This window comes from Salvia miltiorrhiza, chromosome 3, assembly GCF_028751815.1.
Source record: "Salvia miltiorrhiza cultivar Shanhuang (shh) chromosome 3, IMPLAD_Smil_shh, whole genome shotgun sequence".
In the NCBI taxonomy this organism is placed as follows: domain Eukaryota; kingdom Viridiplantae; phylum Streptophyta; class Magnoliopsida; order Lamiales; family Lamiaceae; genus Salvia; species Salvia miltiorrhiza.
The window spans coordinates 44359518-44378769 of NC_080389.1; the positions used below are offsets into that span (position 1 = coordinate 44359518).

General features: G+C 34.9%; 1 protein-coding gene and 1 long non-coding RNA gene across 3 annotated transcripts; both read right to left on the bottom strand.

The window, feature by feature from the left end:
* Nucleotides 1–10872: 10872 nt before the first annotated feature.
* On the bottom strand, nt 10873–14348 carry LOC131015955 (uncharacterized). Its single transcript, XR_009098795.1, has 3 exons — nt 13844–14348; nt 11636–11699; nt 10873–11118 (listed from the first exon to the last, which is right to left on the bottom strand). It is a non-coding gene; the product is annotated as an uncharacterized LOC131015955 (long non-coding RNA).
* Nucleotides 14349–15059: 711 nt separating this feature from the next.
* Nucleotides 15060–18586, bottom strand: LOC131015956 (S-adenosyl-L-methionine-dependent uroporphyrinogen III methyltransferase, chloroplastic). 2 transcript variants are annotated; one of them, XM_057944475.1, is made up of 5 exons: nt 17772–18586; nt 17020–17097; nt 16837–16906; nt 15590–15867; nt 15060–15457 (listed from the first exon to the last, which is right to left on the bottom strand). In XM_057944475.1, the coding sequence occupies exons 1-5, from the start codon at nt 18297–18299 to the stop codon at nt 15308–15310; spliced, it is 1104 nt and encodes a 367-aa protein (XP_057800458.1). In that variant the 5' UTR covers nt 18300–18586; the 3' UTR covers nt 15060–15307. The 2 variants fall into 2 exon arrangements, with proteins under 2 accessions (XP_057800458.1, XP_057800457.1); XM_057944474.1 differs by having other exon boundaries at nt 17020–17100; nt 17772–18543.
* Between the last annotated feature and the right edge of the window lie 666 nt (nt 18587–19252).

Here is a 19252-nt window from a genome sequence, read left to right on the forward strand (position 1 = left end):
TGTTTGAACAATTCGAACTATGCCCGTATCATCATGAGTGACACGCTCCGTCATGTCTCTATCTTTATACATCCTCGAGTGACGCCTGATTTTCTTTCTTCTATTGTGTTTTTCACTTCAACTGTAATGAATGATAACTAAACTCATGTATATGTTTTGCTTCTATGTTCTTTGTAAGAGTGATCAAACATTTCTAACGCATCTAAGTTCATCAAGGAATCTACTCAATCATATAGCATGAGATTTAAGCACTTGTACAAACATTTGAAAATACAACTTTCTCAACATTTAATAAATATTTACCTCTGTTTCTCTGTTGAGCAGGATGTTGTGATGAGGTGCTGAGCTTTTGTCAACTGACCTTTCTAACACTAGTATTCAGTAAAGAATAAATTTTGGGATAACTCTTGGGTTCAGAGCAAACGAACTGCTCTGATACCATTCTGTCACGACCGGACTTAACTAAGGATAGGTAAGCCGGGAAACCGTGACTAGGGAAGGGAAATTAGGAGAGGGGACAGAAAGGGGTGATAAATAATAATAAAGGAATTGAACTAAGATTGAGACATCATATGAGAAAAAGACACACATAAATAGATAAGAGCGAGTAATCGGTCAAGAGTATCCGATTTAAGTGTTTATACAATAACTTGATTTGACAATCCAACATAATAGGATAATATGCATCATAACTGAGTGTTCGCAGCGGAAATAGAACGTGTGATACATGTATGAAGACATGTATCGCCAAGAGTTTATTTAGTAAATATGACAAAGCTCCGCACGACACCCCATCATCACTCATCACTGCTCAACCTGCACATTTAGAAATACATGCAGGGCTGAGTACAAAGTACTCAGTAGACATATGCCGAAAATCATATACATACTTAATAACTGTAAATTGTCATGCCATTTCAATAGTATAACCAGGGATTTTTACTTATAAAGGCCCAGGCATACTAAATTCGTTTGTGATTCTAAAGTTCGTCTGATCAGACTAAGTTCTTTTGTAATCTATCATATCTGAATCTGTGTGCCGGAGAGGTGGCCACCTCTCACGGTCACTTGACCGGCCAACCCGCTAGATGACTCACGGTCACTGGTGTACACTAGCCAAGGCAGGATAGCTATCAACTGCTCAAGACCCGAATTCGATTACATGATAACTGGCAAAGCCATATCAGATAGATATCATACTGAAATTAAAACATTTTATGGCAAGACAACACTTGAAATAACTTCAATTCAAAGATTTTGTCATGAAATAACTTGCTTGAACGTAACAGTTAAACTCATTTGATATATATGAAAGTAATGCCTACCTGATTGCAGTGTTTTGCTACTTAAGACAATGATTCTCTTTCCTTAGCGCGATAGGTTACTCAGGCGCTTTTGTTTATTTGAACCTTTGATAACACGAAACATGTGTTCGAGTTAATAATAGAAAAGATAACAACAAATGCAGTGAATCACTTATTCACTCATTTCTCTAACTACCCATATTTCCTTAAACGACTGTATCTAACTCATATACAATCGTTCTTCTTTTATCGAAATACTTCGTGTACATTTGAGGATGTAGGAAAGCCCATTTTATATTATTCATTTATTTATCCATTATAAATAAAGAATAATTTATAAAATATTTTCCTTTTCCCCATTTAATAATGCCAATCAATATATATATATATATTGCTACTATTAAAAGAACTAATAAGTCATTAATAAATTCTAAACATTAATTCCTGATGAAAATTTCATTGTGAGATTTTAGGAACATTTGTAAATATATTTTAAAATAATAAAAGGAGTTAACTATAAAAAGAAATTTTCGAGAAGATCTAATAATTTTAATATTTTAACCATTTAATAATTAATAAATCTTTAATATTTCATTTATCAACTATTCCATCTAATATAATTCTACCAACAAGTTCTCATGAAATCTTTCTCAAAATATTTATATATCTCAATAGCTCATTTATAAACTAAAAGTGATATTTTATCAACAATAAAACTTTAAAATCCTTAATAGGAATTATTTTGAATCATTTCAATCTCAACAAAACTGTATAGATTCAACTTCAACTAATAAACTGCTTTTACTCCGAACTCGTATGGAGTCGAATTTTATATCAATAGAAACCTATTTGAGTCTAGTTTAATTGAAAAAAAAATATGTTGAAAAACTCCAAGTAGTTTAAGAGATATAGCGATTTTCCCATCGCCTACCAGATTCGGCAGTTTCTGCTAACTGAAAGTCCAGATTTTTGAAAAATATCAAAAGTTACTGGAATGACCTCAAATTTTATATGCAGATAGCTAACACATATATCTTCATACAATAAAAATTTGAGAGCTAAATATCAACATATGGTTACTGAAATAATTAACCTAATCATCTGCCTCACGACAGTTTTAGCAGATACGGGCAGTAGACTTCTCGAATTTTAAAAGGGTAGTAAACGAAGTTCAAATGATATGAAACTTTGTACGAATATTTACCACACTCCCATCTATACCCCAGAAATTTCCCATAATATAATAGAAACGGGAATGCATCGAAATAAGGGCGTCAACTTACCCTTGTCCAAGTGAGCACTAATGGAAGTTGTTCACCGGGGGTTTTTCTGGTCGTCGTTCCGCGATGGGGTTTAGCCGCGAAGGTCTACGACTTAGTTTTCCTCGTGCGAGATAGATCAGGCTACACAACGGTGGTTTCTCGATCCTTTTTCGTCGTAAGGATAGTGAGAAACGAAGGCCGTAAGTTGGCCGGTGGCTAAGTCGGGAATTCGACGTTGGCCTCCGAAGGATATTGTGGCCTTTGGTCGGGAAAATATAGAGAAGGTTTCGGCCTTTCGATTGTTGGGTTTGGTAGCCTAAAGATGGAGGAACGAGTACACGTTCTCGGTTCAGAGCCTAGTGGCCGGTCGACGAAGAAATGGCCCGGCGAAGGGAGCTCACTTGAGCTCTTGCAAGTAAGAAATTTTAAAAATTCTCCTAAACTCTCTCTTGCCTCACACCTCTTGCTGCACTTCTTCCTTCTGCAGAACTCTCCTCAATTTATAGAGGAGTTTCTGCAGACAACAGAATCAAAATGGTGGAAATTTTTTTGGTACCGGGAGTTGCAACTTTTGAAGATTTGATTGTTGAAATTTGCATCCTTTGACAATTGTGATCTTGCCGTGAAATTTCTTTCTCGGCGTGCTGAAGCTTTTGAAAATTGTGGATATTGGCGTGATTTTCTTCTGCTGCTTTTGAAAACTTTGCTCTCGGCGTGATCATCTGCTCCTGAAATTGGGGCTTTTTGGATTGCATGGAAGATATTGCAACTTTGAAAAAATTGTTGCAGTAATGATGCGTTGAGGGGAAATTACAGACTTCAAGATTGAAGAAGAAGACAGCCTTCAGCTGAAAATTCTATCTACCTCTCGCTACTGTTTTCACTTACAAAAAAAAAAACCCAGCCAAAGATGAACAATGTAAAATGTAAATTGACAGCAGCCAACACTGCGTAAATCTCATGCAAATACCATAACAAACTTTTAACTAATCTTTTCACATAAGTCCCTCTAGTAGAACTTATTTATTGACTAGTCCTTCAGTTATAGAAGTAGCACAAGTAAGGTCACTCACTCTACAATGATTTTAAGAGGCAAATAGTGTTATGTGTACTGTGGTCAATAGTGAAGTGTTGTGTGGAATAAAACAATAAGGAAGATGGGTGTGGAGTGAATAGTGTCGATGTTTATGTGAGTTAGAATAAGGAAGTAAGTGTGGCTTGGTATCGGGTGTTGGTTTTTGTAATGAATCTCTGATTTTTGCTAATTAAATACTTGTCGTATTTATATAAATTAAATCCTCAATCTTGAGATTTAATACGTGAAAGTCGGAATTAATTCGCGACTTAATACCTTAACTCATATAACGCGAAATAATAAAATTATTATGCATATGATCTCAAGTTATAATTCTAGCAATTTGATTTAAATAACACGATTTATAAAATCGGTTATAAATCTAAATTTTCTAATAATATTGATTAAATCAATAAACTGGTAAAACAAAGTCTCAAACGTATAGTTAAACCAATAAATTTAATTATTGGTTTTATTCATGACTGAATATTAAATCGCAGCTCTGTATCTCTTATACAGACTTTTGCTGAAATAATATTATCTGAACAAAATAATCACCATAAATAATTAAAAGAATTTTATAACTAATGCACATATTTAATCTAATATGTATTTAAAAGAGCGGGGCATCACAAGAAATCTGTAGGAAAGTTGTAAATTATATATTAAACTAGAGCAAGAACAAAATCAATTACAAAGATTAACTATTGATGGGACTGTAGGGGGCGGCGGCTGCAGCCTCACGGAGGCCGCCGCTGCACCCCTGCGCAGTTTGGAGTCGGCGGGTGCAGGCCACTGTACTGCGCAGTGTTTTTATTTTAGTCTGTTCTCCCTCGTTTCAAGTCTGATTTAATATCCGTTTTGGCCCACGCACTCGTATCAAGAGGAGCTTCATTTATTCTTCAAATCATTCAACTCAATTCTGACTCTATTTGTATCCACTGATTAATCAATTCGAGCATAAAATCGTGAGACAACAAAATTAGCACAAAAACTCAAATCAATCAACTATTGAGTGAATGAGACCAATATTGTTGTGCCCAAACATAACACGTTTGTAACAGAAAGTAACAAGAACACGAAAAATGCATTGAAACGTTGATCTTTATATTGCTTTAGGGAAAGGCTCTGAAGGTAAGTAAACAGTGATAATCGATGATCTTACACTAGGGTTTTACATGTATTTATAAGTAACAACTACGAATTCTAATGGAAAAGAGACTCTTATTCGAGTTATAATCGGACGAGGCTTCTTTATGCTTATCGTGTTTTTTCCATAGTAATCTTGATTTCGAGTTTGGGTTAACTGAGAAGCATTGGGCTTTCGAGGTAAGGTGGACCTCTTGAGGTCGAGCTTTGCTGGCTCTTGTACAGCGGCGTTTTGGGCCTAACAGGGTTGTTCCGACTTTGGCAGCGCTGTTCTCCATGAATCTCTCCTGTGTTCAGTTACTTTCCTCCGGTATTGTAGGAATGCATATTTTTGTCCTCATCAAATATACAAACCAATATCACACCTAAACAACCATAAAACTCATCACAAAATAAGGCTAAACATATATTAATAATTAAATATCTACAATAGTAATTGTTTTATCATTTTCTGAATCGTTTTTCAAGTAATTTTAGCTCTAGGTCTCTTGTGAAAATGTGTATATTTGGGGTGATTTCCATTTTGAATTGTCGAGTTGAGCTTATTATTGTGTTTTTAATTATTTAGGTACTCGACACTTGAAAAGAAAGGAAATTTGGGTGAAAAGAGGAAAACCACGAAATTAAGGAAAAATTGAAGTGAGCTGCGGCTGACCAGTGAACCACGGTTGACTAAGGAAGCTATCAAGAGCAGAATGGTGGGTGAACCGCGGCTGACCTGAGCGATTTTTGACGAAAATTTGAGTTCAAAAGTAGTCTTTAGGAGTTCAAAAAACCTCCTTTTTTTTTCATTCCAACTTTGATCTTTCACTTTGATGAAGCAAAAACATTAGTTAAACTTAGTTTATCATTTTATTTCAATTTCTCTACGCATTGGGAACGGATTTGCACTTCAATTTAGTAAGAATTTCTTTATCTTTCTTCTTTGCTTTAATTCCATAGTTTACTTTTTCTCCTACTTTGATTTCTACAGTATTATGAACTAAATTCCTATTCTAGGGCTTGAGATATTCAAATTGACGAGTTAGAATTGTTGTGATTGATTTGTGCTTGTTGATTAAATTGTTCTTGTTATGATTATCAATTGGCCATTGGTTAATCTTTGTAAACAATGAATAAGATCGAGAGATGAATTTATCGTTGGATCATGGTTTAATCGGCGTTGGATTTGATCGAAAACGTGTAATCTAATTGATTTGTTAGTTCTAATTAATTATTTTATTTAGTCTCAAAGCATGAATACGAAAGTTATTGCATTGAGCTCCTACGTGAATGTGTTGTTAGAATTGATAGATTGTGCTCATCTTTTGCTAACGTGTTAACTCTCGAAGTGAATATCCCTGGACCCTAGACTCGTTTTTCCTCTTGCTATTTGTTTTAAAATCATTTTTATCTTTGCTTGAATTTATTTTTGATTCTCTAGAAACAAACCTTGAACAATTTGATTAGGATGTTTAGGATGTATTTATTTTTCTGTGTGTGGCATATAAATTGCAAGCCCTGTTAAGCCTTTTTTGTGGATACGACTTGGGCAACTTATCACTCTACAATTGACCTCGTTCTCTTGGGAGCAATCTAGAGATACACTTTAGGTTGAACAGTAATTAAATTTATAGATTGTAAAGCAAATAATTGAAAGCATTCTCATTTTAAAAAAATAACAGTAAACCATTAATACAACCAAATTAATAGCAGTCATTTAATATATCAATTTTGGAATCTTAAAATTTCAAACTATATTATTATTAAAATTTCCATATTTAAATAGCCAAACAATAATTAAAAATTAGGAAAATTATGAATGATATAAATAGGAAATAATAACAAAAATATGTTTATATAAATGAATAAACAATTCATACGCATAAATAAATAAATTAATATAATGTTTAAATTATAATTTTTAGATATATAACTAATTTTTTATTTATGAATTCATATTATAATTAATACAAATTTCATTCTCCTTAATTTCCTTAAAAGTTATTTTAATTTAAAAATATATAAATTTAAAATAATTATAATTAGAAATCCTGCAAACTTATTTATTTTTTCACCAACAAACATAAATAAAATCAACAAAGAGTATGATGTTTAACATTATAGATATATGAGAAAAAATAAAAATTAATTTTGTTATTTTAAGCAATCATAACTTATTTGTTTCAAACTCATTTTTTATAATTATATCGAATTAATAATTTTTTCGTAATCTTTAATTTAATATCTATATTAAATATTTTTAAAAAATTAAATAGAAAATATAAAAAAGAAAAGGAAGAAAATTTTGATGAAAAATATTAAAAGACGTGAGAAAATTTAAAAATAAAAAACTCTTGTTTTATACTCTCTTCGTCTCATTTTAAATGTCTCAAAATTATAAGATTATTCTATAATTTGAGACATTTAAAATGGGATGAATGAGAATATTATATATATATATATATATATATATATATATATATATATATATATATACATTAACATGTCGTGGCCAAGTTAACTAGCACAAGGACTTTATGGGATGTCCCCGAACGGACTAGCACAAGGACTTTATGGTATCGAAAAAGTCATCCTAATCTAAATTTCAAAACAAAATCAATTTTTTAAGAGAGAGTTGACTTATCTTAAGTCGAAATCGTACATTAAAGAAAACATTTATTTATATGAATAAAATTATGAAAATAATAGTCATTGTGATCAAATTGTCGATATATCATTATATGGTGCAATAGTGTTTTTATACATTGTTACATATAATTTTTTTTTAATTATATAATTTCACAAGTATAATAATTGTGAAAAGTGTCACTTTTACACACTTTTTTTACAATTAGACATTTTTTCGCAACTACACGCTTCTTACAATTGTTACATACGTTTGTGAAAAGTATGTAACAATGTAAAATACAATATTATACAATTTTTGCGTCTATTAAACGATTTTATAAAAATTTTGTAACAATGTGTTTTACATTTTACACACTATTTTCACAAAAATGTGTAACAGTCACAAAATTTTGGAGGCGGCATTCGACGAGGTAGCAGCTGTAACACCCGTCCTTTATTATTATTATTATTATTAGGTACTCCATATATATATAGGCAATAGATAGAAACCTAACCCTCTGTGTTAACTAGGAATCATTTTAGATTCTAGATTTATACTAGTTGAACGTTACAGATCAAGAAAATTATTTTAGAAATTATGCTGTATTACTAAATACTACTCCATCTTTTGTAGATAATAATGGATAGTTATGTGATTTTTGCAATTCAAGTATATAAGGAAAGCTACGGTATAAACACTTCTTAACATATAAATACAAACTAGTTAAAATGTATGAATTCTATGTAAAACATGCATGAATTCGCTGTATAAATGTATTAATTGCGAAAAATAATTTTTTTGTTACCTATAGGATTCGAACTCGGGACCATGAATTCATCCAACAAGATGATGAATCAATTGTAAATTTTGATGATCTAAGGGCTGAAAATAGTTCATATTTTACATTAACTATGAATTATTCGTACAATTTCAACATTAAATTCATCCTCATCCATTATAACATGCAAATAGCTCCACGTAGCTGCTAACTGCATTTATTCTTCCTGCTCCAGTAGGTGGCGTGCGAATTTTTAAGTTTATTTGATTTAAGAAAACCTTTCCGATTCATGCATACATTTGAAATCTCAGTCAAATCTTATCTTTAATTCCTATTTAATTATGCACATTTGTCGGAACAAATGTTGTTGGATATATAGAAAGTCAAAATCCAATGCCAAATTTACCCTTATTTCGTAAGTCACTATGAATTTCTTTTATAAATACCACAAATTAAAGATTACCAATTTAAATTGATCCCAAATTAAAGATTACCAATTTAAATTGATCCCAGCCGTTAGATAAGACCAAATCAAAGGTTATCATATGTTCAAATCCTTTGTAATGCAATCTTTAAATTTCTTTATTTAATACTATTGATTTATTAAAAAAATTAATTTAGGAATGAACATTCCATTCTCACCTCATTCTTATATACCAGCCGCCCCCTTACAGTTATCCTTTTCATTTGGGCTCAACTTATACAGTCCAACATTATGAAAATTTAATACTCTCTCTGTCCCATTAGTAGTGTCCCACTTTTCTTTTTGGGTTGTTCCATTAGAGCATCTCCAATGCATGGTGTCTTAGATGGTGGTCCTCACCTAAGACACACCCCTCTCCAATGCATTGGTGCTTAGAGGGTGTCTTAGATCTCCATTTCCACAAAATTCATATTTCTACACTTTTATTTTTAAATTCTCAATTTCATTAAAAATAAAATTAAACATTACAATAATTAAAATAAAATTAAAAACATAATTAAAATACGATAATAAAATAAAAAATAACAATAATTTCCTAATTTAAATAAACCCTCGACGCTTGAGCACTTCTTGGACTAGGTGGTTGTGCAATGTCAATTGTGCATCCGTCATACCCGTCGTATCCTTGTTCAAGAGCTTCATATCCATCTCCTCCCGTTTCATTTCGGCTTGCATTTTTTTCACCTCAACCCCCGTTTTGAGAGCATGCTCCCTCATGCTTTCGGCCACCTTCTCGAGGGCGTCGGAGAACGTCGAACCTCCTCCCGAAGACCCTTCTCCCTTCTTCGCCTTGCCCTTGTCTCGCTTTGCCGCTTTTTGGCCTTGGGGCCTCGTCGTGACATTCGGCTCCGAAGAAGTGATGGTTGCTCCACCATCGGAGCCCTTCGACTTCTTTGCGGAGTGGACATCCCGGCTTGCGACATGAATCTTTCGCATTCGCGAAGCACTTTCCAAGCTTTGATGTAGGAGAATTACTTCTTGAAATTCGCCTCGAACATCTTCTAGGCTTGTTGGGTGATTTGATCGTCGCTCATACTACTCCCCCAATTCTACTTGCAAGTGTTGTAGAAGCCCTCGAAGAATTTCATCTCCTTTTGGACACGGGCGAAGTGGGACTTGAGATGTTCCGGCTTTCGCGGCGGCGCTCCCGACTCATTGAGCGCGTTGAACTTCTCTGCAATTGCTCCCCAATATTGGAGCTACCTTTGGGAGGTCCCCAAAATAGAATTGTGGGTTGCCTCCGCCCACAAGATTGCCACTAGCTCGGACTCCTCGCTAGACTATGAAGCGCGGGTGCCCTTGGCTTTCGGCCTCGCCGCCTCCGGCTCTTCTTGGACGTTGGCGTGCGCCGCAGGCGTGGGAAGATTTCCCGTAGCCAAGACATTGGAGGCTTGCGAAAATGGAGCAAACCCCATCATCGAAAGCCTCGAACCGCCGCCTTGTTGCTCGAGGTATTCATCGAATTTGCAATCCATTAAAAGAAAAATATAGAAGAGAGAGAATTGTAGTTGAGATGAGAAAATTTTTTAAAAGAGATTTGTAGTTGAGAAAGTGGTGAATTTTATATTGTGAAAGAGTGGTATTTATAGAAGGGAAAAAAGGGGGAAAAAAAAAAAAACAAATTCAAACGGCTAAATTTATTAAAAATCAGATTTTCGATTTTTTTTTTTTAAATGGGGCACGACGCGCCAGTCATTTCCTCCCTTCGCCCCGGGTCTCCACTTCGACACGACCTCGCATCAGGCCGGCTCTCCAGCGCGGCCACCCTCCCAGCGCCCCGAATCAACCCCATCGGTGAAGATGCTCTTAGTAGTGTGTCATTCCCTTTATGGCAATATTCTTTCTCTATACTTAATATTTAATTAATTTTCACCAACCCACTTTATCTACTTTCTACACACTCCTTAATCTTCGTGCCTGAACGAATGGAGTATTTAATATACACCATAAAGGACATTAGTACACGTCAACATCGAAATGAATGGGCCTACTATAAAAGAAAATGTCGCAGCCCGATTCCCGACGCTAGTAATAGCGGGGTACGAGTATCGATACGACTATTTTTAAAAGAATAAAAGATAAGAGGAATAGGTCGAACATCAAGCGGAAGCTCGCATCGAAAGGTGTTAAGGAAATCATCATAAAGGAACCCAAGGGTAAAATCGTCAATGTCGTTATAACTTTTTATTTATCAGGAATTTCACGAACAAAAACAAAACGGGTATAGCTCATTTTTCGTAAGGAAGAATAATATGCAGAGTATCGCAGCAAAAGGCGAATCGATTATATGTATGAAGACATATAACCGTGAGTACATTGCTTAAATTCAAAAGAAAATCAAAGTATATATATATCAATCATCAAGACTTTATCGTCAAAATGGAAATGCGATAAAGTAAATACATCCTCTAACAATTCCCCACCAGCACCAGTCCAATCTCGCTCCTCGCTTAGTCTGCACATTTAGAAATACATGCAGGGCGTGAGTACATAATACTCAGTGGGCAAACGCCGAAAAACAAGGAAAGTGCTCTTAGAGCTATAAGTTTGAAGCTTGCCACATCTCAGCAATACACAGAAATAAGTTAGCATAAATGAATCTGTGCATGCAGTTTTCATAATCAACATCATAAATAAGTGTCTGCAGACAAAGTAATCGACATGTATGTACCGCATCTACAACTCATCATTATATTTAAGGTACTGAGAAGTAGGCCTCCCTCTCAAGTACCGTGACCGGCCGACCCGAAGACGGCTCACAGTCACCTCTGTGCACAAAATCCCGCTTGTGGCAGGACCGAATTCGTCTCATCTCATCAGTGGAGGGTAACATACAAGCTCAACATCAAAAAAATTGGCAAGTCAAACAGTTCTCAAACATCATTTATCTCAAAATATTTGTTAATCTCATAACATCATCAAATCATTCTAGAAAGCTCATATCATAAACATATACTCAAAATATTGCCCACCTGAAGACCTTACTCAAAATCTCCCGTCAAAGCGGAGTTACTTACTTCCTTGCTCTGCTCGTGTCTTCAGGGATTATCATCATCATCGAAGGTTCATGTCATAAAATGAATCTCGATTAGTAACTCATTACTAATTCCAATCTCATCTCAACTACTCCCTCCGTCCACGAAATGAGTACCCATTTGTGGACGGCACGGGTTTTAAGAAATGTATGGAGTGTAGTATGAATAGTTTAAGGGTTCCACTTTTTTAGTGTATTAATTAAAGAGATGTGTGGGGTACACTTGCCAAAAAGGGAAATGGGTACTCATTTCGTGGACGGACGAAAAAGGAAATATGGGTACTCATTTCGTGGACGGAGGGAGTATAACTTTTCACTCAACGTCTATTTACCCATTAAAACTCAATCCCTAGGTCTACTCGGCTTCTAAGGATTCACACGTCCTATTATCGACTTAACTCTCAACTTGGCTCAAACTCATAGCAATCAAGCACATAAACAAGTATAAACACTTAAGCATATGAAAAACACACATAGACAAGTCAAAAACAAACTTCACTCTGCACTGACTCAACTTTAAAACCTCACCAGACTCTGTACCGAACTCCCCTGGAGTTGTAACTTATACCAAAAGAAACCTCTTTGCGTCTAGTTTCATTTAAAAAAAAGTAGGATAAAAAACTCCAAGTATTTTAGGAGATATGACTGTTTTACTACAGTCTACCATATTCGGCAGTTTTTAGCAACCGAAAGGTTTGATTTTTGAAAAATAGTAAACGTTGTCAAAAAAGTCTGAAATTTGGTGGGTACTTAGCTAAGACACTCAGTCCTCAACCATAAAAATTTGGGTTCTAGAATGATAAGGAAAGCTACTGGAAAAGGTGACTCTATTGGCTACTCACCGAACAATTCGGCAGAACGTAGCAGTTTTAGTTTTACATTTTAAAAAAATAGTAAACGAAGTCCAAATGACTTAAAATTTTACCGGTGTGCTCAAGACTCTCAAATATACTTACCATAAACTTTTCATGGTGTTTGGGTATCAAAAACCCCTCGAAAACAGTAGGTCAGTGCGTCATGAAAAACGACTCCGAATCATTCACGCAAGCAAACATGCTCAACTCAACATTTCTTCAAAGCAAACTCATCAAAGCTCATTTTAAGCATTTAAAGCACTTAAAAACATTCAAGTACAACACAAATACTCATAGTACTCAATCTCGACTCTTTTCTTTCATCATAAACTCAAATCTCATGGAAAACGTCTCAACGAACATATCAAACAAATTCTCTTTTCATTCTCATGCTCAAAGTTACTCAATTACTCAAACATGATCTTTCACATCATATAACTCATTATTCACATATTTATTCTCTTTTTATCATGTAAACTAGATTTTAATGAAAATCCATGTATCAACATAAAACTCTTAACAAAACATGGCAAAAGTTCACATAATGATCATAGAGCAATTAGACCTCATTTTATCAAGCATCAAACTCACATCATACAAGAACTCAAAAACTCATACAAACTAGACTAAGTCAAAATTTTACTTAGCCTACAATAGACTTAATCAAAGATATATAGACACTACTATCATGCTTAAAAACACATATCTTAAGCCAAAACACTTAAATAACACATAGATCAAAGTCCTAATTTTTATTAAACTAAACTCTTTGAAATTTTATAAACACACATGGATCTTTAATCTCATCATAGATCTTTCAATCTTAACCCATTTATCTCACATATAATCCATCAATTCACAAATAAGGGCATGTATACACATATCCCTAATTTTATTAAACTAACTCTCATCCAAAACATCAATTGACATCATATACCCAAATTACTCCATCAATCATCATCATATACATCTCATGGACTCATCTACATCATCAATTCATCATTTAACTCATTGACTCAAAAGTTCCCATTTTTGGGTAAACTAAATTCCATCGGATTTTCACATCTCAAGTCACATACTTCACAACACACATCAAACATCAACATACCTCATGTAAATCTCATTTTTCACCCCAAATCAAGAAAAGAAAAAGAAAATGTTTTGAAGGGGTGAAGACCCACTTTTTCGAAAATTTAAGAAATAGGGAGGGGGTGATTTTCTTGCTTCAATCTTTCAAGAATACACACACAACATCCTTCAAGCAAGATTTATGGAAAAACATGGTCACTTACCCAAGTTTCTTACCAAAGTTCACACTTTCTCACTCTAACTTTGGAGTTCTTCTTCAAGGATTCTCTTGATTATAAGTGGCTAGAATGTGTTTATGGAAGATTTTAGAGTGGATTGAGGTGTTTGGTAATATTTTTGGAAGCTCCGAAGGTCTTCTTCAATGGAGGAAAATGGAGGAAAGTGAGAGGTGAGGGAGAGAGAGAGAAGGCCGAAAATGGTGAGTGAGAGAGAGAGAAAATATTTGGTGAGATATGAATTGATCTTGCTAATCTTTGGAAGATTTTGAGATCTTATGAAATATTTGGCAATTAATGCCTTGATCTCTCTCTCACTCTAATCTTTACACTTCTCTCTCTAATCTCTACACTCTCAATCTCTACTCTCTCAATAAACACACTCTCAATCTCTACACTTGGCAATTTGTGGAATTTAGTCATATGGTAGAGAAATTAAAATAAAGGGTGAGAAGGGTGATTAAATATTAATCACAATAATTATGGAAATATTACTCATAATAAAATACCATAGCATAATTATTCATGTGATCAAATAAAATAATTATAGCACTAATATTAGTGCACTCACTCAATTATAATATTCCTCTTCGTATGAAAAATAATTTAAAAAATATTATGCTAGGAAAAATTTCCATAAACCGGCATCATTCGATTTCTCGGTAAAAATAAACAGCACTTGCTTTGGAAACTTAATCAAAATTCCAAGTGCTAAAGTCTCAAATAAAAATCATAATAACTTGGTCATAATGACACACGTCACAGAAATCACATAATCAATCAGTCACGTAAACTCACATAACATCACATCAAAGCAGTCGGCAAATACAAACAACTAGACGTCTCTCAGACCGACTTTAATTATCAAGGTTTCTCACTCTTTCTTCCTCGACTCTATTTCCAACTCATTATTCCTATTTTCTTAATAGGACAGTCAAACTCTAATAATCGGTATCCGGTAACTCTATTCCCGGTAGTTGGAAAAAAAAATAAAATCTCAGCTCAGTTCAATCAACATCTCTATCTCAACTCATTTCTCAAATCTCATCACTCTAATTCCATCATCGGTTTATTCACTCGTATCTCTATTTAAAAGACAATCTGTCTTATCTGCTCATAAAAAAAAAAATATTGTATTTCGACATCTCAGTACTCTCATTAGTGTTAAGACACTATTTCTCAACATAGGGAAAAGTACGGGGTGTTACAGAAAAAGAAAAAACATAAATAACATTAACATTCTCTGATGTTAGTTTCAAAAACAGAGACAACCCTACACTCTCTCAAATTACAACCAACTCTGGTGGCAATTATAATCATTATTTAAACTAATAATTTAATCTATTTCCGCAATCAACTCGCAAAAATGATGCATGATGCAGGGACGCAGATCGAGCTCGCAAGCAAGGAAGCTAGCAGTAAAGGACAAGGTTCGTTGCTCCGCCCCCGCGGCTATCTAGATTCGACCAGAGTGGAAGTTTCTATTATGGCATACGGCCATAATGGTGAAAGAGCAACAACTTTCCCAATCATGATTAAAGAAGGCGATACCAGCTGGTTCTTCGCGATCTCATCAGCAAGGTCCTTAAGTTCAGCAAACACCTAATGGTTGTAAATGAAGTTAGGATTGGATGATAACTACAGAATTTAAGGTGTTGTGAGGTAGTTGACATGATCAGAATTGGGAGTAGTAAAGCATCAATCAAAATTACAAGTTGGTCGAGATTGGCTTACTATGCGCTGTTGAGGAGTAGTTCCTCGCTCGATTGCTGCAGCAGGTGTGTCGTCTGGCAAACCATGATACATTAGTTTGGAGGCCAGGGAAGGGAGAGTCGACAGCCCCATATAGACAACAAGTGTAGAATCAGGATCGGCAGCATTCTCTGCGACAAAGAGAGGATCCGTTCCTCCCTTTCTTGAGTGGCCTGTCAGAAATCGAACACTATTTGCAACACCGCGGTGTGTCAATGGAATTCCTAATTCAGCTGCTATTCCGGAAGCAGCTGTTATGCCTGTCAATTGACATTAACTCGTATATCAGGTTATAATACATCGTTATGTCATATTTTACAAATTTAGGGTGGACGACAAGACAGATTACAAAAGCACGGAGCCAGTTCCATAGTTGGAGCTTGTTTTACCATATAAATTTTGGGAGAAAACAAGTTTAGATTGGTAGGGAAAACCTGCAAATTGCAAGTATGAATTGCAGTGACCAGTTTTATTCCGGAGTCACTTTATACTTCATATTTACTATCATCTCTAAAATAGTTACACATACACAAAGCCTTAATTGTTACAAAATGAGTCTAGTCTATATAATTCTTTAAAATTTACATTCACTGTTATTATAGTAATGATCACACCAAATTCGTGTACATATAACCATATAAGCATTTGTGCAAATTTTACGTGTAAGTCATAGATAATGTTCATTGTTTATAAAGTTAGACTATCACTCTTCTTTTGAAGGAGTGTTTACAATCCCAGACACGGCATACCATCAGCATTAATGCTTCAGAGCAACACACTTGCCGGCCTTAATGGAATTGATCATTGGCCCTTATAATCCACACAATCTCCCCAATTAAGCTAAGTTGTTGAAATAAGGTGATAATTTGAGAGAAGAGAACGAGTAAAATTTCGGAACATCCCCACCGAGCATAAGGAATTTCTAATGAGTTCTGATCTTGGGAACTTTTGGTTAACGCTATAATAAGTAAACTACCTAGGTCAAACAATGACTTAGGCATTAAAGAAACCTTTTGTATATTGCAAAACCTACACATTATTATGTTAAGGCTGAGACAACCTAGGTTTCTGCCTTCAGGAACTTTCCGAAAGTATGAAGTCACCAATCAAGATTGAAGTGCAAACTTAATGAAGGATGACTTTGGCACTCTTTATTGAAAAATATAAAAAACACAAAACAGACATGAAGATGCGCACAAGAACGAAATATTATTCCAAAATCACCATACCTGGAATGACTTTCACCTCAATCCCTTGTTGTTGTAGAAAGTCCATCTCCTCTCCACCCCTTCCAAATACCTGCAACCAAAACTTGTAGTAATTAGCACCTAACTTTCAACAACTTCACGGTGAATGGCAAATGGAATTCTTCCATGAATATTCTCTGTAGTTATAAATTTGATGGTACTTACTAATGGATCTCCACCTTTAAGCCTTACAACAGTTGCCCCAGCTTCAGCAAAACTTAAGAGCAACTCATGAATCTCCTCCTGCTGAAACGCTTAACAATAAGTATTTGTTTTTTGTTTCGGCAACAAGACAACAATGCATTTCCAAGTGTAAAAGAAGATGCAACAGAAATATAGCATCTATGTTTTTCATGAGAGCTACAGAAACAAAACCAATGGGTAAAAATGTTTTTCACGACCAAAACTACAGTAAATCAACACATGCCCAAGTAAGTTTTTTTCATCTTAAACATCAACAACTACAAGAACTTCACCATTAACTTAAACATTAATAGGACCTTTGGTAGGATAATAAAAACGAACATGCAGCATTGTCCGAACATTAATTCTTCAATCATTGCACAATATACAGTCACAGCAGGACCAGTCAGCTCATAGTTAATCTCTATCCTTTATAAATTCACTATTTTCACAAACTACACCAATTCACAATGACGGATACAATTAATCTCTGTGCCAGTTTATCACCCATTTACACTCGGCTAGAGATTTAAAAAATGCAACTAAAATAGCCCATTTCATTTCCATCACTACAGAGGCCAAACAATCATCGAATTCACATATCTGACAAAACTACCAATTAACGCAACCCACTCCATACCCAAATAAACCTACATCAGTTTCTGCAGATCAAAATTCACAATAACAAATCACAAGCTCAAAATAGGACTGAATTAAGAAACAAAGAAAGGAACCTGAGTTCTGCTATGGTACCCAGCAGTCTTCCCAACATACAGAAGATTAGCATTGGGGCCAACCAAATTCAAAACATCATTGGACACCAGTCTATCATACAACAGCAGATCAGCACTCTCGATCACTCTCAACGCCTTAATTGTCAAGAGCTCAGGATCACCAGGCCCTGTTCCCACCAAGAACACATTCCCAGGCCCCTTTCTCTCACACCCGTTTTCATTTCTCCTCTTCTCTCTCAAAACCTCAAGCAGTTTCTTCAGCTCCGGGAGCTGCATAGCTATGTCATAATCCCTAACGAACTCTTGATCAGACGGGAGCTGGCAGGAACACGAGGGCTGCGGCAACTTGCTCTTGTACACCCAGCTGTCCCGCTGGTACCTCTCGATTGAATGCTTTTCAGTGAAAGGTGACGCCTTTTGCGAATTGGACGAGCAATTGATGGTGAAAACCTGTTTTTGGACAGATGAGTTGGGATTAGCTGATTGAAATGGTGGTGTTGAAGATGAGAGTCTGCCTAATAGGGCCATTGGGGTATTTGGAATGGCAACCAAGTTTGGATTTTAATTGAATGTGTAGGTTTGTAGAGAAAGAAAGATTGGTTTTGGAGAGAAAGAATGTGGGTTTATATACATTTGTGTAGGGGGACGTGATGAGGGGAAGAGGGCAATTCTGAGTTGGATTGTCGGGGAGACGCTTTTTGAAGCTTTTGGAGGCGATGAGAAGGCAACTATGCTTAGCTTTTCAAAACTGGACATAGACAATTTTAGGAGACCCTCAAAAATTAAAATTTTGTTTATTCATGAAATTTATGGACTACCCGGCCCCATTGAAGAATCTGGCACTTATTTAATTAAAGATAGAGCCAATTTATCGAATTTTGGGCTAATTTTATAAAATTATTCGCGTACAAGTTAATTGGGTTGAAAAAAATTTAGGTTAAAATTTTTAATCTTAACTCCAAATATTTGGATTTCAGGCTACTCGAACTCAAAAATTTATTTAAAAAAATTAATTAATATATTTCTCTTCACAATATTATATTTATATTAAACAAATTCACTATAAATAAGTGAATTTTCAACATCGACTTATATAATAATTAAATACTCCCTCCGTCTACGATCAATGTTCCCCAACTTTTTTGGTGCGGGTTTTAAGAAATATTAGGTGAGTGTGTTGTGAGTGAAATTTAGGTCCCACATTAAAAGTGTTATTATGGAATAGTGTTTAAAAATGTATGATAGAGAAGTGAAGTTTGGGTCCCACATTAGTAAATTATATTGTGAGTGGAGTTTGGACCTTATATTAAAGGTGTTATTGTGGGGCAATGTTTAAAAATGTGTGGTGAAAGAGTGGAGTTTGGGTCCCACATTAGTTAATTGTGTTGTGTGGTAGTGTTTAAAAATGGAGAGGGAATAACTTTTGTGGACGTACTAAAATGGCAAAAAAGGAACATTGATCGTGGACGGAGGGAGTATGT